At 37.9% G+C, this 21285-nt stretch overlaps 1 protein-coding gene across 1 annotated transcript in view; it reads left to right on the forward strand.

The window, feature by feature from the left end:
- LOC129379684 (inactive N-acetylated-alpha-linked acidic dipeptidase-like protein 2) overlaps positions 1 to 21285 on the forward strand; it is a 312373-nt gene that overhangs the window by 35947 nt on the left and 255141 nt on the right. The window contains exon 2 of the mRNA XM_055060485.1: positions 2542 to 2574. Coding sequence (XP_054916460.1) covers positions 2568 to 2574 — 7 coding nt within the window. The 5' untranslated portion in view covers positions 2542 to 2567. The remainder of the gene's footprint in view (positions 1 to 2541; positions 2575 to 21285) is intronic.

The following is a 21285-nucleotide window of genomic DNA, read 5'->3' on the forward strand; positions in this document are numbered from 1 at the left end:
GACAGCTATAACTATGAATGACTTTAATAATTGCTCAAGGTAATTATTATAACAATTAGTAATTTAGATCAGAATTACAAAGTCAGGGAATCACTCAGTTATTGAGAAAATTGCCAAATAGTTCAATCTCACTAATTGTTCATAAATACCTGTCTGACCTGACCTAGGTTTAAAGATAATAGATGAAAACATACATATATATGAAATAAATACACACATGCATGCAGACATACAAGAGTACAAAATGAATTTGACAATTAGTTCAAACTGACAAACATGGTATTGCAAACAGCATTTCACATCACAAATACAAGACTTTGAGGTGTGCCGATCGATCGGCCTCTGATCATAATCAGCTGATTTCCGTAAAAAAGTATATGATCGGTGATCACCGATCACCAAAATCAATCACCTGTATGTAAGTGTCTGTGTGCAGCTGTCTTCTCTTTCCTTCGCACTGCGCAAGCGCGCACCAACAACTCTAAAGCAATGTGGTGAAGAACTTTAACGCTCGGAGTGAATGGAGACGTTTGCGTGTTGCCACGGAGAAACACCTCGGAAGTGAAGCAAGTCAAAATGCATCAACACAACGAATCTAATATAACATTTAAAGAACAAACATGAGACAGAGTTTGGCTACATCCAGGGAAAAAGCTAACCGGCAGAAGGTAAAGCAGCGCACAACTACCAATACTCACCCAGATGAACATGATGGAAAGAAAGCTAAACAAATAACCCCGAAAATAATTGAAGTCAATGAGCTGTTGGTGGAAGACGCTGGTTCTGATTTTGCTGCCTCTACGCACTGCTTGTAGTCATACATAGAGAGAAGCGTTCATCCTCCACAGTGAACTCTCACACAGAACGTTTGCTTCTAGCTGCATAATGTCTCTTAAACAAACCGGCAAAATATTTGACATATTAATTAATACTTTCGCTGTCCTAAAACAGATAATCTTACGGAAAAATAATCCATCTCCTCTGCCTCCTCTTGGCATTCTGCAGACTTACTCAGCTCAGTCAGGAAGATCAACAAAGCTATGCTCTCAGAAAGTTTTGATTCAGCAACTCAGGGTTGTTTATTTTGATTCAACCTGCATTTGACTTTGAATTAATGTTTTTTTCACTTGACATTATGTGGTCGAGACAGTGTTGTGAGATTTATTTGACTCGTGTAACTCCTGGTACAGAAAGCCTCATTGTTATATATGATTTTACTGATTGCAAGTTTTTCAGTTGTCCTTTTGACTGAACAGCTGCTATATTGAGCCTGCAAGTATTTTTTATGTTTATGTCTAATTTAGGTGAATCTATTGCCAGATCATTTTTCCATTTTGCCATTTATACCTAAAGCAAAAAATTAACAGCCGACTCTGGTGATTGGTAGTGATTGGTGATCTGCAGTGATCAATCCTCATGGGTAATTGGAATCAGCAGATTCCAATTGACGCATCCCTACAAGACATCATTATTAGGACGTAACATCTTGTGGATTTTTGACTGAAATAAAAATCGATACCCTTTAAAAAAAAAAAAAAAATATATATATATATATATATATATATATATATATATATATATATAGAGAGAGAGAGAGAGAAGAGAGAGAGAGAGAGAGAGAGAAATTCCCTTCTCACCCACCGCGGGTGGTTCTTATCCTCTGAGCTCGGGTCCTCTACCAGAGGCCTGGGAGCTTGAGGGTCCTGCAGTATCTTGGCTGTGCCAAGGACTGCACATTTCTGGACTGAGATGTCTGATGTTATTCCTGGGATCTGTTGTAGCCATTGATCCAGTTTGGGGGTTAGTGCCCCGAGGGCCCCGATGACCACAGGCACCACTGTGGTCTTCACCTTCCAGGCCCTCTCTAGATCCTCCCTGATGCCCTGGTATTTCTCCAGTTTCGCATGCTCCTTTATATATATATATATATATATATATATATATATATATATATATATATATATATATATATATATATATATATATATATATATATGTTATTTTCTTGTTCAGAGTAAGGAAAAAAATATATACCTGGAAATTTTGGATTTAACATAATTATCATTCAACAAAGACATTTTTTTTATATTTCTATATATATATATATATATATATATATATATATATAATAACTTTTCCCACAGCTGTCATGTTGCTGTGTGATTTCTGGCAATGGTTTCCTGTCTGTCACACACCCCACCCTTCCACTACTATCTGCCATTTTTTCACTGTTGAACCATAAAGAGTGACCAGCTTAAACTCCCTCTCAGCCTTTATCTGCACAATTCTCAGAAAGAACTCTCTGGAAGGCTTTGTGAGAGGTGATACAAAAGCTGCCATCTCAAGGGAGGAGGAGAGAGAAGCAGAAGAAAAACTTAGAAAAATATGCTGCTGACAATTTATCTCTCTGCTTTTTCTGAGCTGCAGGGGTGCCCACTTCAAAAATCTCTATAAAAATGCACTTCTTTTTTTCACACAAACAGTATATTCATGCATTTGCTTGCATCTCACCTGTTTTGTTGTTCTTTTTTTTTTTGGCAGACCATCAGAAGATTAAGATCCAGCGCATGAGTTGTGAGTAGGAAACATTTACTTGGTGTATAAGATGAAACACATCTGTGTTTTGTCTGTCTGGTCATTTTTATCTAATCCAGATAAGTTCAAAGAACTTTATGAACTTTGTAACAGAATGCGTTTGAGGTCAGTTCAGGAAGGAGTTCGATTAGTTTTATTTGTCACCCTGCTTACTTTCAGCTTTCTGGGGGGAAATATCAAAGGGGTTCCTTTTTCATACCCAATGGGAAAACAGCTGCAATATTAAAATATACTCACTGAAAGAAAAAAATTGATATAAGTTATGAATGCGGAAGGAAAGTTCCCTTTTGCAGATGGATTGATGGAATGATGGATCTGTCAGTCATGTGATTTCCAATGACCTGATGCATTGAGAAAGGGTGTTAGTGCTGGCACTGGAGATATGATGTGTTACAGGACTGACCCGCAATTAATCCAAAGAATGTAGCAAAGTGTTTACACCCCTTAATATTTTCCTCACTTGGCAAAAATGTTTCCATTGCAGTTTAGTAAAATAAGGGCTAAAACTATTTGCTGATACATGAGTTTTATTGAAATTGCTGACTTTATCTTGGAAATGTCAAATTGAGCAACTATCTGGACAATGGAAATCGCAGCGAATGATGTGCCTTTAAGTCATCAACTGCAGCCCATCGCAACACACCAACTCGTTGTTAAACCTTTCTGCTTGCAGACATTTGGGAACTGGAAAGGTCAACACTTTGTTTTCCTGTCACGTCATGCATGACTTTACGGCCGTATCTGTGCATGTTTCGGTTTGTTTACATGTGGTGCTCGCCTGCAGTGTGTCTGCTCCAGTGCTTGATTTGATTGCTCACTCCAGTAGCTCTGTGAGAAATGTTAATGGAGGGCTGTTAATGTCAAATCCAGTTCAACACCATCTATACTTAAGCACCACCACCCTTGAGGAAAGACAGATAATAAGGTGGAGAGAGATTAAAAAGAAGGCTGCAGGGCCGATAAAGTGAAAAGTGTAACGCCCACCATCTCCATTTCCAGCTGCATCTCCGCGCGCCTGCAGTTATTTGTTCGCCTGAAGTTTTGCGTGGCTGAGTGGCACGTACGTTTCTGTGGGAAAATGGTGCGAAGCAGTCGGGTACATCTTGTCCCTTGGCCTGTTGACCACATTGGATACTGTTGCCCTGTCACAGCTTTTCCACACACAAGCACACACTGCTCGCTCTGTTGCTCCTCTGACCTGAGATTGCTGTGTGCAGCTACTCACACCCAGAGAGGCACTCAGCCGTACAGACACACACAGACAAACTTGCAGTCACACACACAATGATTTATGGCCTCCAATATGGTCAATAAAAGCCAGGGCCAAGATGAAGGACTCTGAGAGCAGCAAGCAGGACACACACGTGAAAGGAAACACACCCACACACACCCGCACACACTGATGTCCATTAGCTAAATATACAGGAGTGAGCTGTTTTCTACTGTGTCTCTCTTCATTATGTTCCTCTTTAAATCTACTGCTGCTTCTGGTGTTCAGGGTGAAAGGCTAAGGGCATTTTTAGCCAGTGTGCAGTGCTGCTGTGATTTTTTTCAGATCTTGTATCTAATTTTAAAAGCAACTATTTTCTCCTTTGTAAAAAAAAAAAAAAAAAATCTCACTTATGAACAGCATTATGTTTATTGATCATTTGGTCAGCAAAAACATCATATTTACCACAACTACCAACAGTCTTAAGAATGACACATATTTGAAGGGGCTGCATTTGATTTATTTTGAGCCATTTACTAGAACTGAAAAAAATGTGAACAACATGTTGCATGGTTGTGTTTTAGATTGATGCAGAAATATTCTAAATGCAGCTTCATGCATTCATAATAAGTTAATTTAATTCAGCAGTTTTATTTAGCATGTGATATCAAGAAATCAAATTACATAGTTTCACTACAACAGAGTGAAAAATATCACAAACTTGTCTTTTACCTTGAATATTGATGCATTAAGCTAATTAAAATTAAACACAATCTCTGAAAATGTGCATGTTATATAAAACAAGTAAAAAGAAAAAGAAAATAGATAAATATGATATTTAAACATCATTCAGTGGCCTGACCAGCAGACTGTTATTAAAACCCTTATATGACTTCTGCAAACAAAACCTGAAAAGTTTATACTGGGAGCACTGCAACAAAAGCTGGATCTATAGATTTATTGATCTGATCCACACAGAGACTGAATTATTTCAGATGGCTCAACTGCTTTTCCCTAAACACCCAACAGTCTGTTGTCAGTGCTTATGTCTGACTGTAGATGGTATTGTCAGCTTTAAAAGGATTTGTTGCCATTACAGTTCGGTTAATGAAGGCAAAGCCTCAGTTAGATGTGTTCTACACATGGGCTGGGCTCCTGCTGGCTTCAATAGACATCCCGCTGCTCACAGCAGTGCTTAGGTGTCCAGCATGAGCTGAGTAAGGTTTCCATAAAACCAATTGGTACTCTGAACAAGTAAAAAACTATGGCGCTATTAGCACCAACTAGCACGAAATGAAATGTTAGGAACCAGTAGGATCTTATAAAAACTGTACTTTGACCAGGTACTTTGACCTACAGCTTGCCAGTAACTGGTTTGGAAGACATTATGTCAATTGACTGCACCAGCACCAGTATGTGTTACTGAAGCTGAGCTTACTTTACAAATGTGAGCAATATTCTGTTGATAAAAAAAAAAAAAATTCCCAATAGCTTTTTCTATTGAATTTGAGATACAATTAAAGTCAAATGTGAATAAGATTGGTTGCACAACAAGTCATTTAAAATTATTGAAGTGACAAATGTAAACAGTTACATGAAATATAATCATAATTCAGTCAACTTGTCAGTGTTTATGTATCAGCCAATCAGAGGAGATGTTAGCATCTTATTGTGGGTCAGGAGCAACAATCACAGTCTACTTGGGAGGGGCTACGTATGCAGTGTTTTGAGAAAATTTTAATTGGAGGTCTTATAGAAGAACTATCGATTCAACATGTTTGAATGACACTCAACTTTTTATGATGTTGCAAGTTGTCCAAAAAAACAAAAATAAGGCATCATCCTCCCAATACTTCCTGTTGTCTTCTTCGTCATTGTTGGCTGTTGTGACATCCGGCTGAGTCTCGGAGGAAGTGAAAAAAAGAGTTTAAATACGGCTGAAAAATCACCATATCCTAGTGAAAAAAACTTTTATACAAACTTAAGGTTTTTTTTTCAAAATTAGTGCATTTCCATTAAGCAAATTCATTTTTGTAATTTCAGTTTGCGCAATTTAATGGCCAATGAAAATGTAGTTAGAATGAATGCAAAACTGCTGCTGTGCTGCTCATGCAGAATGGATGAAGAGCTTTCTGATCTGAGCTCTGCTGATTTTAGACTATGAGCTGTTTGAGCAAAAACAAGGCAGCATCAAGAACAGTAAGACCACAACAGTTCTGAAAGGATTTTTTCATAGACAGGAACCTACTAGACAGGTTCTATATTTCTGTCTGCAAAGCCTAATTAGAATCCAATTGAAGTGTTCTTTATAGAAGAGCCTCTGATAGTCTTATTCTGCAGTTTGATCTCATAACAAAACCACTCTTTCCAGCTTGACCAAAAAATATGAGGTTCTTGAAACCTTTTTGGTTCCCTGTGATCCCAGCCTTTCCGATGCAGTTCCATGTGTGATGTCTGTCCCCTTTCCTTCCTTCTGGTTGCCAAATAAATACAGGAGCATCTCTGTTGACAAATATATTTGCTCCTTTTTTCCTCCCTCCTTTTTTGACGGATACGACACAAGCTGTGCTTTCACGTAAAACAACAGCCAATTAGAGTTTGTACGCTGAGCCTCTTTCTGGCCCATAAAACCAGAATAACAATGTGAAAACTAGAGACAAGATTCAGACACCTCCATTACTCATCTGCAGCCTTTGGAGATGTTTCAGTGGCCCTGTAACATTTTTTACGCTCTTCTTTAACACTGTAGAATCTGTTTATTCTAATGTCATCCATACTGTGCTTATTTAGCTCTGTCTTATTGCAATGCTCTCATCTTCAGCTGTTTTTGGCCAGATCTTTGGCACACTGTCTCAGAAAACAACCTTTATCACATTTTCTCTGGCAGGAACACTTTTTACCTATAGGTTTGGCTGCAGAACTCTTGGGAAGTCCCCATGGGTCCCTTCTACTGTAGCATTTGTGTATTAGTTTTTGGATCCCACGCAAGAAACAAAGATCTGTCCACATGATGTGTCCAGAACAATCTGGAAGAATTCCCAAACCAAAACTACAAGAACAGATCAACATAATTTTGTCCCTGCTGCTCTGAGAGGGAGAACAAATGTATCTGTTCTGTCAGAGTGTGTACCGACCTTTATGTACACTTCTGACTACTACTACATCGAAGTTACACGATGTCTTGAGAGAATTTGTTTTTTTGCTTTCACACATCCTCTTGAGACCCAGTTGAAGAACCACAGTTCTTATTTTAAACAGTAGCAAGTTTCAGCACCACAACAATTCAAAGTGCTTCAGATGATAAAAATAAAACTTCAAACAAAGCATAATTACAGTGGTATGATAAAGGAAAGTAATGAAAAATTAGAATTGTGATTAAATTAGTGACATTCCAGTTATTAATAAAAGGCAACTATAAACAAGTAGTTAGTCCAGATTTAAAGGAACTCAGTGTTTCAGCTGTTTTGCAGTTTTCTGGAAGTTTGTTCTAGATTTGTGGCGCATAGAAGCTGAATGCTGCTTTTCCATGTTTTGGGTCTGGTTCTGAATTCAGAGCAGAACCAGAATACAGAACCTTCCAGAACTAGAGAGTTCTGGAAGGTTGATACAACAGCCGATCTTGAAGGTATTGTGGTGTTGAGCCGTTCAGTGATTTATCGACCAGCTAAAGTAGGTTCAGCCAAATAAAATATGCCTGTGTCCAACAAGGATCAGAATGAAAGTAAATGGAGGAAACAGTGTTATCTTTAAGCTGCTTTTACCTCGCCGTGCTGCTTTTCCTGTATGGTCATCGCCATGCATGCTGAACATGAACAATTAAGAAAATGAGGAGGCGCACAAGTGGTCGATACGGCTTTCTGTTTTTACAAATCTGTTTTGACTATTGTATGTCATTTACAATGAAGTCAGTTATTCCCATCCACCCATACATTCCACATGTTGATGACAGCAAGCTATAGATTTAATCTTGTTTTATGTGGTGTGAATGAGTCCTGTTTTATTATAAAATCATAAATGACATGTTACACACACACACACACACACACACACACACACACACACATATATATATATATATATATATATATATATATATATATATATATATAAAGATATTAGATGAGGGTATCCAATGGGGACAGCTGAAGAACCTGGAGTGTGTGAGAGTGACGGGTCTGAAGTGAGTCTGAAGTGAGTCTGAAGAGGCATGTCACGCTGTAACACAGAGGCGGATGAGATTCTCCTTTTTGTCGCGCGCAGTCTGCGGCTTATCCCCTCATCAAACTGGCTTAACTGGATCCAGTCACTGGAGTGGTGTACTGGGAGGATGAAACCTGCCTGTTGTCGGGTGCTTCTCCAAGACTCAGAGATAAGCACATAGTAAATCTACAGCTTATTATTTTGAAGGTCAATGCTGCTTGTAGCTGTCAGTTAATGCATGTTCCGCAGCTCCATGAGCTGCACTAGAGACAGTCTGTGTATGAGGGTAAAAGAAAAGGAGTGTACAAATTGATTATGTTCACTGTAATAAGCATAATCAAATTAAACCAAGTGGGGAGATTTGATTAAGCTTGTCTACTGTAGTTCTGTAAATACACTTGGATTATGGTGCTGAAACACTGATGACAAATTGACCTAACAGTAAACACTCAGCTTTCACTAATTCTTCAAATACTGCTTTCAATCTAATAATTATTTTTAGCTTCATGACTAATTCAAAGCTTTTTTATAGATAAATACATAACAGATCCGTAGAATCACTTTTTATTCGCCTTGAATACTAAACATAGTAAAGTATGAAAAGTTGTCTTCTAAAAACTTGACCTTTTATGTTTCTACAATCAAGGCTACATTAGCTGCTCTGTATTGTTCTGCAGTCACCTTTCAGTCTCTCAAGACAGGAATAATGAACCTTTCTAGAGTGGCCCTTTTAATGCAATCATCAGTCGCGACATTTATTTCCACAGCGCAATAAGAGCAATCACCGTGGTGATGTTTCATTTGAACATTAATTAGTGAAGTTGGCCAGATCTGAAAACGGACGCTGAAGGCCCCGACAGCATTGGAAGCCATGTCGTCTGCGTTGCTGCCTGCTAATTAAAGCAGCGGAGAGTTAAAAGTTTTGATAAATGGTTTGTTTGCATCAAAGCTCTGACCTTGGTGAACCTGTAAGTTTTTATGCAAGCAATGATCCAGAAACAAAATAATGATGTTGGAATTCAGACAGCACTTCATGCACTACTGGGTATTAGATTTGGTGCAGGCTGGAGACATTGGTATTGTTTTGAGAATACCCAGTCTTGAGAAAACGATATGGAAGGTACACAGTGAACAGCTTCAAACGTTGTTACACCCCAAGCTCCTCAATAAGCCATGAAATTGTTACATAACCATTTTACCTCTTGTCTTCTGAAGAAGATTTGAAGCAGGTTATTGTGAGTTTATTTAGCTTTTACTTTTTGTCACTGTTTTTCTAATTCAAAACCCAACCTAGCTTGGGCCTCTGCAGTCTCTCTGTGCAGTCAGACTGTCAGGGACACAATGGGCTCTACAATCTACAATCACTACAAAATTCTGGTTTTGTAGTGAACAAAACCAGAATTTGGTTTCGTAGAAGTTCAAGCAAAGCTGGATTATCTGCTACACTATAAGTGCCAAGTGTTGGACTTCATCATCATGTCCTCTCCAGGTTGGCAGTTCTCTAAGTTCCTATGAGTTTTCCAGCTCCTGTCAATCAAAAGGTTTTCATAAATCAGCTGAAACAAACATTCCACACCCTCCATCCCAATAAATACAGCATTATCCCCAGGCACAAAGTGGGCTGTCAGACCTAATGAGGAGAAATATGCATAACTCCATAACTCACAGTGACTGGTGCACAAATTTAGACAATTCAGATTCTTATTTGAATTGTCAACAAGAGTAAAACACAAAACTTTTTCACTGGAGCCGTAAAGACGCCAAACCCAGTTTAAATTGCAGATTTAATCCCAGGTTTGGCCCTGGTTGACCAGGCCGCAGCCTCTGGTGCTTACATTCCTTCAGAGTGGAGCAGCATCATGATGGCTCTGGTTACAGACCTGCTGTACTCCAAACGTTTTCTAAAGGCATGTGGGCTTTCCTCAAAGGTAAAGATGAGGTGACAAGAGGTGACAGATAAACATCCTTTTTCTGCATGCAACCAATAGACGTGCAGTCTCCTACACTTTATTTTGCTTCACTTCGGATTCTTTGTCTTTTTGCACTTTTATTGTGTTTTCAGTTGCTATTATTCCTTTCTTTCCTTGAACATTTAGAATCTGTCAGTGAGAAGACTTAAAGCATATCTCTGAAAAGTTTCACATTTCCCCACCCTTCATTGGGGAGCTTCAAAGATGTTTCCCATTTTGATGTAAGGCTGGCCTGTCAGAGTCGGTGCTGCTATAATTTTTCAACAAGCTGCTAAAAAAACTCCCAGGGGATATTGGTTCAGTGTGACTTGACAGTATTGCACAGCTGCTGCAGATTTATGGGAAGAATCTTCCTGGTGCAACCCCCCTCCCTTCCATATATCGGCAAACGAATCAGCACCAGAGAAGGTTTGGTCACTGGGATGACCACTGCAGAACCGCGACCTCAGTCTGTCCGCTTTAAAAATGTGTTGCAAGGCAGAATAATTTATATAACCTGCAGACACTAGGAGGAATTTTCTGTATTTTATTATTATTATTATTATTATTTTTTGCAACCTTATATTGTTTAGTTTTATTTTTGAGTCAATTCAAGTATTGGACATTAATTTCCCTTTGTCCAGATCCAGTTTTCTGTATATTTTTTCACAGTGCTACAATGCTGTTGACTACTCTAACTTAAGTTTGCTCGAATAATAAGTCAACCAGTCCGGCTGAAGTCATCTCGGTAATGTGATATCAGTCAGATTGTTCTAACAGTGGCTCAGATGCGGATGGAGTCATCCTTCCTCCTGTGCCATCACCGTTTCTTTGCATGAAAACAGTTTCATATGCAGGAAAGCTGCTGCCAGGAATATTGCGGCTGAAAGAAGCAGTTTGAAACTCTGCACTAAGGTATGCCACCGACTCATTACATTGCATTAGAGGGCGACAGAAAATAAGAGAGACTGATTCGCTGTGTCCCAGAGAGTGTGTCGGGCGCTGACTCTGCATTTTCCTGGGCCTGGGTTATCTCTTTGGGGTAATGAATGGAGCCGGGCGGAGTTGAGATGCATTTAGAGAAGTTCTGTTTTCAGTACCCACAGGCCTTTTCGTCACAAGTTTATAGCTATTAAACATTGATGCACCAGCTGGTAATTAAACTGTAATCCACCCACTCATTTATTTAGCGTGCATTCCAGATACACGCTAACACAAGCTTTGTGTATTTCTCTTTGAGTTATTAATATCAGTACTTGCTTGGACATAACCAGAGTCAATACACTGAAAACACGTGTATATTTTGAAATGGTGAATATTTACAAAAAAATATTTGTAGTGTCTTTTATAGTCCTTTATAAGATTAACAAAAAATAAATCAAAACACTACACCTCCTTGCCTGCTGGTGGTGGTCAGAGGGACATGGTTAGTGTCTATTCATGGAGTCACAGATCAACAGAGTGGAAAAAACAAAGCAAGCAAAAAAAAAAAAAAAAAAACACAAGGTAATATTTTAATATAAAAAATTTAAAGTTACCCAAAGAGCCTCTGTGGCTCCAGAGCTGCAGGTTGGAGACTCGTGATGTAGCAGATGAAAACTGATTTTCTTCTTCTTTTTTTTTTTTTGATATTGCTGAAGCTTAAAGTGCAATTTTTTAAATTAGATATAAAAAAAGGTATAAAATGAAATTGGTCTAGTTTTTGTGACACGACACATACACATAAAATTTGATTTATGTTTATCTCTGCAGCACAAGGGCTTTAATGGAGGCACAGGTCCCTGCTGCCTGTCCGCAACAGTCTATCATCACGAGTTACCCTTAAACAACTTTCTATTCTTAAAGTAGCCAAAATAGCATATGTTTCCCAATGCTGCTTGATGCAAATTCTACACATACCAAAGCAAGGCAAATATGTTTGTATTTGATAATTCATAGATTGGGTAGTTTGAAGAGCCACCTAGAAAGGAACAAATTTATATTTATAAAATATTAGATTAAAGTATAAACCAATATATATGTATATATGTGGGAGGACAGTTTCCTTTTATTTGCAAAAAACTTATGCAAATAAAATCCCATCATTGGTTAAATTCAGATTGACAGAGTTATGTCTAATTTAGCTAAGTTGCACATTAATTTCTGCTGTATGCAATATCTTAAAATCTGCTTCATTTTATATGTGATTAACAGCAACAACAACTATCTTTTGTGTAATTGTAAATTAGGACAGAAACATAAATAAAAGATCAACATTTATTGTTGCTTTGCACCATTAAATCTAAATCACTATAGAGTAAAAACAGCTGAATTGTTTTCAATCAAATTTTCAGAGGAGAATTAGAAATAATTTTACAAGCTTACTATTTTGAAACAGTTCCAAGTTTCTTCACATATTAAATGCAGGCGATATTTGTCTGCTTTGTGTCACCTAATAGCAGTCAGATGAAAATAAAACAAACAGATGACTCAAGATTGTATTGTAAACTGTTTTTGTTCAGTTTAAATGACCCTATTCTATTTGCTGACTTTAATTAAACAAAAATTTATTTTGTTCAACTGATTTCTTTTTCCTTTTTAGCTTCATTTTTAAAGGACAAACCTCATAAAATCTCAAAACTGTTCTAAAGAACAATTTAAAAATGAGAAAATTAACTAAACAACCCTGGTGAGGAAAGGATGGTCAAAGTGATTATCAACAGCGGTGCCTGTGTGAGTATCTGTTGAACTGATACAACAGGTGAATCCCTAATGCAGTATCTTGAAAATCTTTTGACAGAGACGGAGCTTCCGTCTGACACAACCTGCTGTGAGTGTAATCAATTAGCAGAGCGAACCAATCAGCAAAGCACACTCCAGCTACCGCGCCGGAACACCGCTTTCTGATAATTGGTAAACTGTCCTCCCACAGATTTGATGAATAACTGTAGTGTTTGTGGGAAAGAAGATCTCTCATGAAATTTGATCAGGGTCACTTCAAATGAAACTGAACATTGTGTTCATGAGACATGAAGAGAGGAAGGCAAAGAGATATGGAGACTGGGATCCAGAATCTAGAGAGTTGAGGGTGAGGGGGTTAGTGTTGTGTGTGGCTCATTAACTCAGTAGATGTAATCAGTGGGAGAGAGCGGGACATTTTGCCATCGACTAATGAGCAGTATGCGTAGTTTGCTGGTAAAGCCTCGCCGTATTCTCATCGACTGAACTCTGCTGTCAGCTCTGAGGCTCTGCTGTAGCACAACTGAGGCGTGTGCGGATGATTATGTTTTCATATTTAGAGGTAGACTGGGGTGATAAGAGATACATGCACAGTAAATGTGTGGTCCTTTGAGAACTGAAACATCATCTTGTAGCAGCAGTAGTACTGTCATTTTCTCACACATGTAATGTTTTCCTTTTGAAATGCCACATTAAACCCCCTGAGTTATTCCCATTTAAATCTGAACTTTCCATACCATAACATCTACTGCCGTACTCGGTGCTTTGAAATACATTTCTGCTCTGAATGTTCTCCCCGCATTGATCATGTTATGGCCACAACTTGCACTTCAGTTTATAATGATTTTATCAGTGGCAACTAAATGTCTACCTTAATTTCAGTATAAATGTAGTTGTTCTGTGAAGCATTAAAAACTCCAAATATGTGACCAGCCATGTTTTCTGTCATTGGGTCCATGCAATGACAGAGAGTCATTGCATGGACAGCTGTGGCACAGCACAGCTGTGGCAGACACATTTTGCACTTGCAAAAATTAATAGTAAGTAAAGTAGTAAATCTGAGAAGTTATTGCTTCTCAAAGAATCTGTCATTTGTAGCCACAATACAAATGTATTGATTTTTGGACCCAATTTGATGCATTAATCTTTGATTTACTACTGAGCATACAATGTAATTACAACAACTTGCTAACAAACCCTCTGGATTTGACGGGTGGCAGTAATGCCAATTTTGACACAATTTTCTCCTTTTGACAATCTCAAGGACACTCCAACTCTCTGAAAAAAAAACGTAAGACTGTGGAAGAGGTTCATCTTCCAGGACAGCAACCCGAAAACATATAGGCTGATGGCTGATATCTTTGTGCTAGAACTGTCCAGCCAAAGTCCAGATCTAAATCTTATTGAGAAAATGTCTGTTTATAGACATTTTCTATCCAATTTTACTTAACCTCTGTGGTTTCATAAAGAAGAATGGGTAGAAAAAAAGTGGAAGTCTGGTTTGGACAGATTTCATCAGGTCAGGAGCTGCATGTGTTCATCTGCTGTGAAAAACTTCCACACACACAAATCCAGCTGTACGGACAGTTTTCCAAGGCAGAGATGAATCAACTGTCTATCCACACTCTTTGATCAGATTCTGGGTGTAATCTCACACATAGTAGCGGCTTGGTGACATATTTCGGTTCTCCAGAGAAGCAAGAATTTATCACATTTCTTCCGAGATTGACACATGGTCTGTGCTCTGTGCTGGCTTGCTTAGGACTTTACAGAAACAAGCATCATATTTACAACTAACTGTCTCTTTGTATTGTGTTGCATGTGTGGACTCATCTTTTCTCATCTCTGCATTACTTTCCAAACTTCAGTAATGTGTGAGTTTATACACGGTATCAAATTCATCACATTAAGTCATGTGAAAAGTATATATAGCAACTCAGAACTGCAAAAATGATACCTCGGAAATTTTTGGCATCCGAATGCATCTCTGATTGGGTGAGCTGCTGATTGAATGCGCAGCAAGGTGAACCTGGATAATTATTTACTCAAAGCTCATTTTTATTTTTTCTTCAACCTTGAAACCCAACATAAATACACAAATTGTACATACATCTTCTTTACTCATTGAAGATAAATCAAACCAACATTTATTGCTTTATTTTATTTAGAATTTCCAATATTATTTTTATCTGCTAAATGCCAACTGAAATAATATATCAGATATTAATTTATTTATATCTTCAAAATCAAGCATTTTTGATTTCCGTCCAAAAATTCTGCCAGCAGTTTGCTGAAGTTCTGGTTTATTTCACATACTAGGACTGTTGTAAACAAATGTTTTAGTAATCGAATAATCTATCAATTATTCTTATGATCAATCAAGCAATCGGATACAAAATAGATAAAATAAAATATTGGTAAATGTAACATAACAGCAGTATTACTATCAAATATAAACATCAGTCCAAGTTTCACATTAGAGCGTCCCTTAGAAAATTAACCTGTAACAATAGCAGCTCACTTTCTAAGTCAGCTGCTTGGAAACAGATATACAAATATCTGACATTATATTCAATTCAAATATAAAGAGGCAGGCTCACAAATTATATAAAAAAATATCTATACTCCAGTTTTTCATTTATGTATTCATGTTCAGTCAATTTAATAGATGAACTCTCACCTTGCCCAGACATTTATAGCTTTTGTGTTTATGTTGGGATTTGACGTCTTTGATGAGCTCTGTCATGAGACCGGGCTGATATGATTAACATAAGCTACACTTATGTTAATCATCTAAGCAAACCCGCCCACAGTGTTCAGTCTATCCGCTCACCTGTACAAATACACCTTCAGTGCGCTTCCCGCCGTTCACGCTGAATCGGCCTCCAGGAAGGAGATCCGGGGGAGATACCCCATGCATCACGCCAGTCATTTTAAGGATGCTTATTGGTGCCCAAAAAACAACAAAGACCCAGACATTATCATCAATCAATAAAATCCTCCCAGGCCGAACTTCATAGGATGGAAGTGGCACCAGTTCCTCAGTCCCACATGAAGCTGCCACTCCCATACCTTACAGTTGAGATAGTACAGACATAACAGATTTCCCTGGTAATGTCTGAAATGTAGTGAGAAGCTGTTTTAAATTACTGGTAAAGAAAAGTTATGTATACTGTCCATCTTTGAGTGAATGATTTACCAAATTAAATTAGGGGCATTTAAGAGTTCAGTTTTATTTTTTGAATAATTTGAGTAACTAAAGTTTTGTCAACATGCTGTTAGAGTTGACATGCCTAACAGAAAGTGATCTCTTGTCACTTTCTGCTGCAAAGGCTTTTATTCCAGAGAGGACAAGGAAATATGACTGAATAGTCAGACTGTTTTTTCTTTTGGTCTTCGACACAACCTCCATAATTTGTGTTGAACAAGGAGACTTGATGTGCATCTTAATCAACTTCCTAGCCCCCGTTATGGTAATACTATTCCTGAGTTTTGCTCAGTGTGCAGTTTGTGGTATGGACTGCGTGGCTCGTTGTTTTCATTACACGCTGGCACCAAAGAAACTTTTCTGTAGTTTATATGCATATTCAGTGAAATGTTAGGTGCCTGTGTGATTATACAGCCAGATTATCTGACAGAGCTGTAAGAGCAGTTGATGGATTGGAACCTTGCCACTGAACCACAGGACAGTTTGAACAGAATTACTACACTGAAAGGTTTTTCTTTATTATTTAATATCAATTCATTCAAATTTGAGGAAAACAAAATAACAATTCTGTATTTGCACAAAAAAAGAAAAACAAATCAAGGCAAATGCTGTGTAAAGATGATTGAAACCAGGCATGTGGTGCATTTATTAAAGCAGAGCGCGCATCCCCTTCATTAAGACTAACCATATGGGACACATTATGGGCCAACCATTCGGTGTCGTCAAAGTGACAGGACACATTGATTTAGTGCCGCTAGAAGTAGATGGATCCACGCTTACCTTCAAAGTCATCCGGCTCCTTTCTGGCTCAGTGTGAGTCTAAAAGCCCCCAGGGACACACTGAAGCATGTTGAGCATTCAAGGATCTCTCAAATGCTGCCTTTAATTTCCCTTCCACTACTCATCTGTCTCCATTAGCTGTGACGATTCTCTGAAATGTGCGAAATACACAATGTGGCAGCATTTTTCTGACATCGAAGCTTTTTTTAACTTGCATCTTAGTTCTCTTGTCACTTTCTGCTGCAAAGGCTTCATTCCAGAGAGGACGAGGAAATATGACTGAACAGTCAGGCTGGTTTTTCTTTTGGTATCTGTTTATCTGGTTTCATCAAGTGGCACAGTTGGTAGCACTGTTGCCGTGCAACAAGAAGGTCCTGAGAAGTCTGAGTGTGAGCGAGGATGGTCGTATGTCCTGATCTGTGTGGGGTGCAATCTGCTACTTGTCCAATAAAAAAACGTTAAAGTATAGCTGGTTTGTTGTTGACATATCCGTAGTGAATAACCCAACAAAACAATTGTATTTAAACAGCTTTGAGTAGCTAGATTTGGTTATCATGTCAGAGGTGTACTTCATTCAGTATTTCACTTCCTCTAGTAGCTTATTTGTTCCAGAAAGTCTTTAACAGAGTAAACTGTCACAGAGCAATGGACATAAAACCAATAAAACAACTTAAAATTAAGTACCGATAAGAGAGAAAATAACACTCAGTAAGACACACAATGACCATTAACATTCAACAAAAAGCTTGTTTAAATAATTTAACTGTTAATGAATGGATTTATGCAGCTTCAGAGGAATGTTCTGTAACTAAACCTTTGTCTGCAATTTTAACAAAATGACCGGTTTTGGTTGCCTTTCCCTTTTTTCAGAATGTACAAATGTGTCTCAGAGCAGTCACATTTCTTTGTTTGCTGCATTTTCATTATGAGCTGACATTTGTGAAGTTACACAATAAAAAATTAGCAGCATTAATTTGGTTTACTTAGCTTGTTAATATTTTTAAGTCTTATTGTCACCATGTTTTACTGTTTCAAACTAAGATGATTAAGTAGCAATCAAAATATTTAGCTGTGAACAAAAATATTTAGCTAGCACATAACTGGACATTTATAGATGACTGAATAAAAAATGTAACTTTGAAAATTTGCCCACATTAGATTTTTTTTTCCTTTTATGACAAAATTATTAAGTCAAACATTACAGCTGATAATGTTTAACTGGGTAACTTTATAAATGGCACTCTATGCTGCATTGTTGCATTGGTGTAAAAGCTGAACAGTATTTAATGGGTGTCAGCAATAATGTTTTTTTCTGTACTGATTGATCTATTTGCAAACCTTGTACATCTTTACCCGTTGTGTGTGTTGTTCGTGCATTGTGCTCCAGGTCAGTTTAAAAGCAGGTTGGGTGATATTTCCTCTGTACGAGTCATAATACAGGTTCTAAGCCACAGTAGTCTTGCAGGTACACCTGACAATTATGCTCAATAGTGTCATATTTTCTGTTCCTTGTTTTTTATATCACACCCAAATCAGATGAAATGTTTTAATCGTTTCTTTTGATTAAACTCTCTATTAGATTTTTGAGGCATTGCAGGATTCATGTGGCAGTAAAAGCAGAAACACAAACTCTCCTTAGTTGGCTTCCAGTTCTGAAGAAATGAAATAAAAAAGCAGTAAGAAAACAGAAAGATGAAAGATTTCTGTATCATGTTCATCATTATTGAATTGAGCTTCTGAAATGGAGCAGTATTGAATTTGATGATAAGGGTGTCCCCAGATAGAAATAACTTAAGTTGCTTCATGAGATCAGTATAATAATGAAAAATGGGAGAAATAAGATTTCTTCCCTGCAGCTATCTCTGAGTCTCTTGGATGCAAAATTTAGCTTTGTGTCTTTGAGAACATTATCTCATGATGTGTGTATGTGTGGGTACAAACACCTACAATCATTAGATTATTAGACTGTCATTAGACTGAGTTGGCTGCCACATTTTGCTATGCATGTTAAAGAACATGTCTGTTGTCTTTGTGTCCTCTACTAATTTTCTCGGAGTCTACTAGCAGAACAGATCAAGGATCACGTTGCCTGTCAACAATGACGGTGGATGTTTGTGCTCAGTTGTTTTCCTGCATTGATTTGACAGCAGTGGTGCATTCAGCTTTAATCTGTCCATTTTGAACCTCATGCACCACAGAGTCACCCGGTTTATTCATTTCTGATCCTCGTCATGGACATGTAGACTCTCTGGCCAAGGCTTCTGTGTGCCCATGCCGTATCTCCGGTGCTCAGTGTGAGCCATTCGGAGAGCTGTTGCAGTGACAAGCACAAGAGGCAGCCAACTGTAGCCGTCTTGATCGACCGACACAGTCACTAAGTTTTTCTACAACCAATGCTTGCAAATCTCCGATATGGACAACCAGCAGGTGATCCCTGAAAAGCAGCTGCTGTTCATCTGGACATTCAGAGGAAAAAAGATAAAGAATGGCTCAGCAGTTGTTGGGAAGATGATGGATTTATCGATGTTTGAACTGAGAAGCATGGTGCGTAATTACTACTGTAAGATTAGTCCATATATGCTTTGTTTGTTGTTTAAGCACAATGAAAATTGTTTGCATCGATAACATAGTGGGTCAGGTAAGTTTTTGAACCGAATAGGTTGATATCGCCTAAGGAATTGTAACAATGTACATCGTTACATAGTTTTGTAGAAATTATGAAAGATCTCCTGTAGAGGTCTGTGTTTCACAAAAGCCTCTGACTGAAGACACACTGTTGTTGGACCCCCAGGGTTGTAGTCATTGGTTTGACTGCTCAGCTCTCAATCTGTGGCTCTGCCCAGCACATTGCAGAACTTTGTTTTGATTGGTCACATGGCAGTCTTGTGGCCAATCACATGTAAGGATGCGAGATAGAGTTTTACTAAAAATATATTTGACTCTTTTAAACAATCAACATTTGGCTGCAGTGTAAACATATTATGTAGTCATATTATTACAAATGATTTTGTTTGCTGCATTTTTTTCATTTGCTTTTGGCCGTAATAACAAAAATTATTTGATGAAAATGTTACACAAAAGTAAGAATTCTTTCTTTTGTAACAGAACAGATGCATCGAATTCGAAAGTACAATATTTCTCAAAAAATCACTGAATGCTAAAGGATTTATTAGCGTACAAAACATTCCCATTTGCCAGGTTAATCTGTATGATGATTAATCATCATCATACAGATAATGATAAATTATGCTCAGTTTGGAAACCCTTCATTGGGAGCCATGCCACAAGAGTCGGCTCTCTGAAAAGAGAAAGAGCCAAACTTTCCATCACTCCATGTTTGTCCATAAGGTCTTCAGGTTTAGAAGCGTTCGTCTTTGACTTCTGTTTTGTGTTGTCATTTTCTGCATTGGAGGTATACAATCATTTGTCATGTCATTCACTTAATAGGGCCTTCCACCACTTCCATATCCTGAGCCCACGTTCATTGAGAACACAAGACGATAGAACAAGGATGAGTATCTCCCCAGCTGGCATATCAGACACACCCTCAGCATGAAACATCCCGAAATCAAAAGTTCTTCTCTTTGTTTCTTAGTTTTGTATTTGTCATTATTGAGACACAGAGACCGCTTAGAAATATCAGTGTCATCTAAAACCCAATCGACTATCTTATGTATAATTTTCATTTACAATTTAATGCTGCGCAATTAGGGAAAAAATAAGCAGAGTTACCCAATTTACGGTTAAGTGTTTGTGTTAAATGCTTTAAGGCTGTAAATTAAAGAAAACAATCCTATTAAGCCCGGGCCAAATGAAAAACAATTTGTTTGGATTTTCACCTTTAAAATGCTGATAATGACTCTGAAATGATTAATGTTCGCAATTTAGAGGCTGCACTGAACAGAATGGTTTGCTGCTCTACATTGAATGAGAACTGGGGGAGTGAAGGTAAAAAAATAAAAAAATAAATAGATAAATAAATACATGAAATGGTGCTAAATTAGAAATTTCCACAGAGGGGAGAGAACTGCGCATCCGAGAGCTGAAAGCAATTAACGGAATCAGGAGACTGTCTCTTTGGCTTCTTTAAACTCTGATTAAATGTTCTGATTGCTGCAAAAATCTGTTTCTCACAGAAACATATGTAGGTTGAGTAAAATAATCTGTTTGTAAATCCATCGTCTTTTGGTGCGCAGGTGTTGTAGACAAGAATATTGCAAAAGATCAAAGGTTGGCATTTCACAGTTGCTCCAAACTTCTGTCAGGCTCCTTCTGGATCCAACACACTCCAACTGACGGCTTCCAGGATTACCTCTGAACACCCACAGACTAGAGCTAACGAATGGCATTTCCTCTTCAGAGTTCTGTAATCAAGGAAACATGAATAAGTGGGAAAGCACTGTAAAAAATTTAAGTATTTATCTAATCAGGTCAAAGGTAAATTGGTGTGTGTGTGTGTGCGTAATATTCACCAAGTTTTGCAACCTCATTTGGTTCTGTGAGAATAAGCACATAGGTACTAATATTACCATCTTTGGCTTTTTTAATTGAAACTACAAAAGCAAAATGTTTGGTTACTTTTTTAAGATGTGCATTTTTCCACAATTTTTTTGGTCAATATTCAC

The sequence above is a fragment of the Poeciliopsis prolifica genome, unplaced genomic scaffold, assembly GCF_027474105.1.
Source record: "Poeciliopsis prolifica strain line A6 unplaced genomic scaffold, Auburn_PproV2 SCAFFOLD060, whole genome shotgun sequence".
Classification (NCBI taxonomy): domain Eukaryota; kingdom Metazoa; phylum Chordata; class Actinopteri; order Cyprinodontiformes; family Poeciliidae; genus Poeciliopsis; species Poeciliopsis prolifica.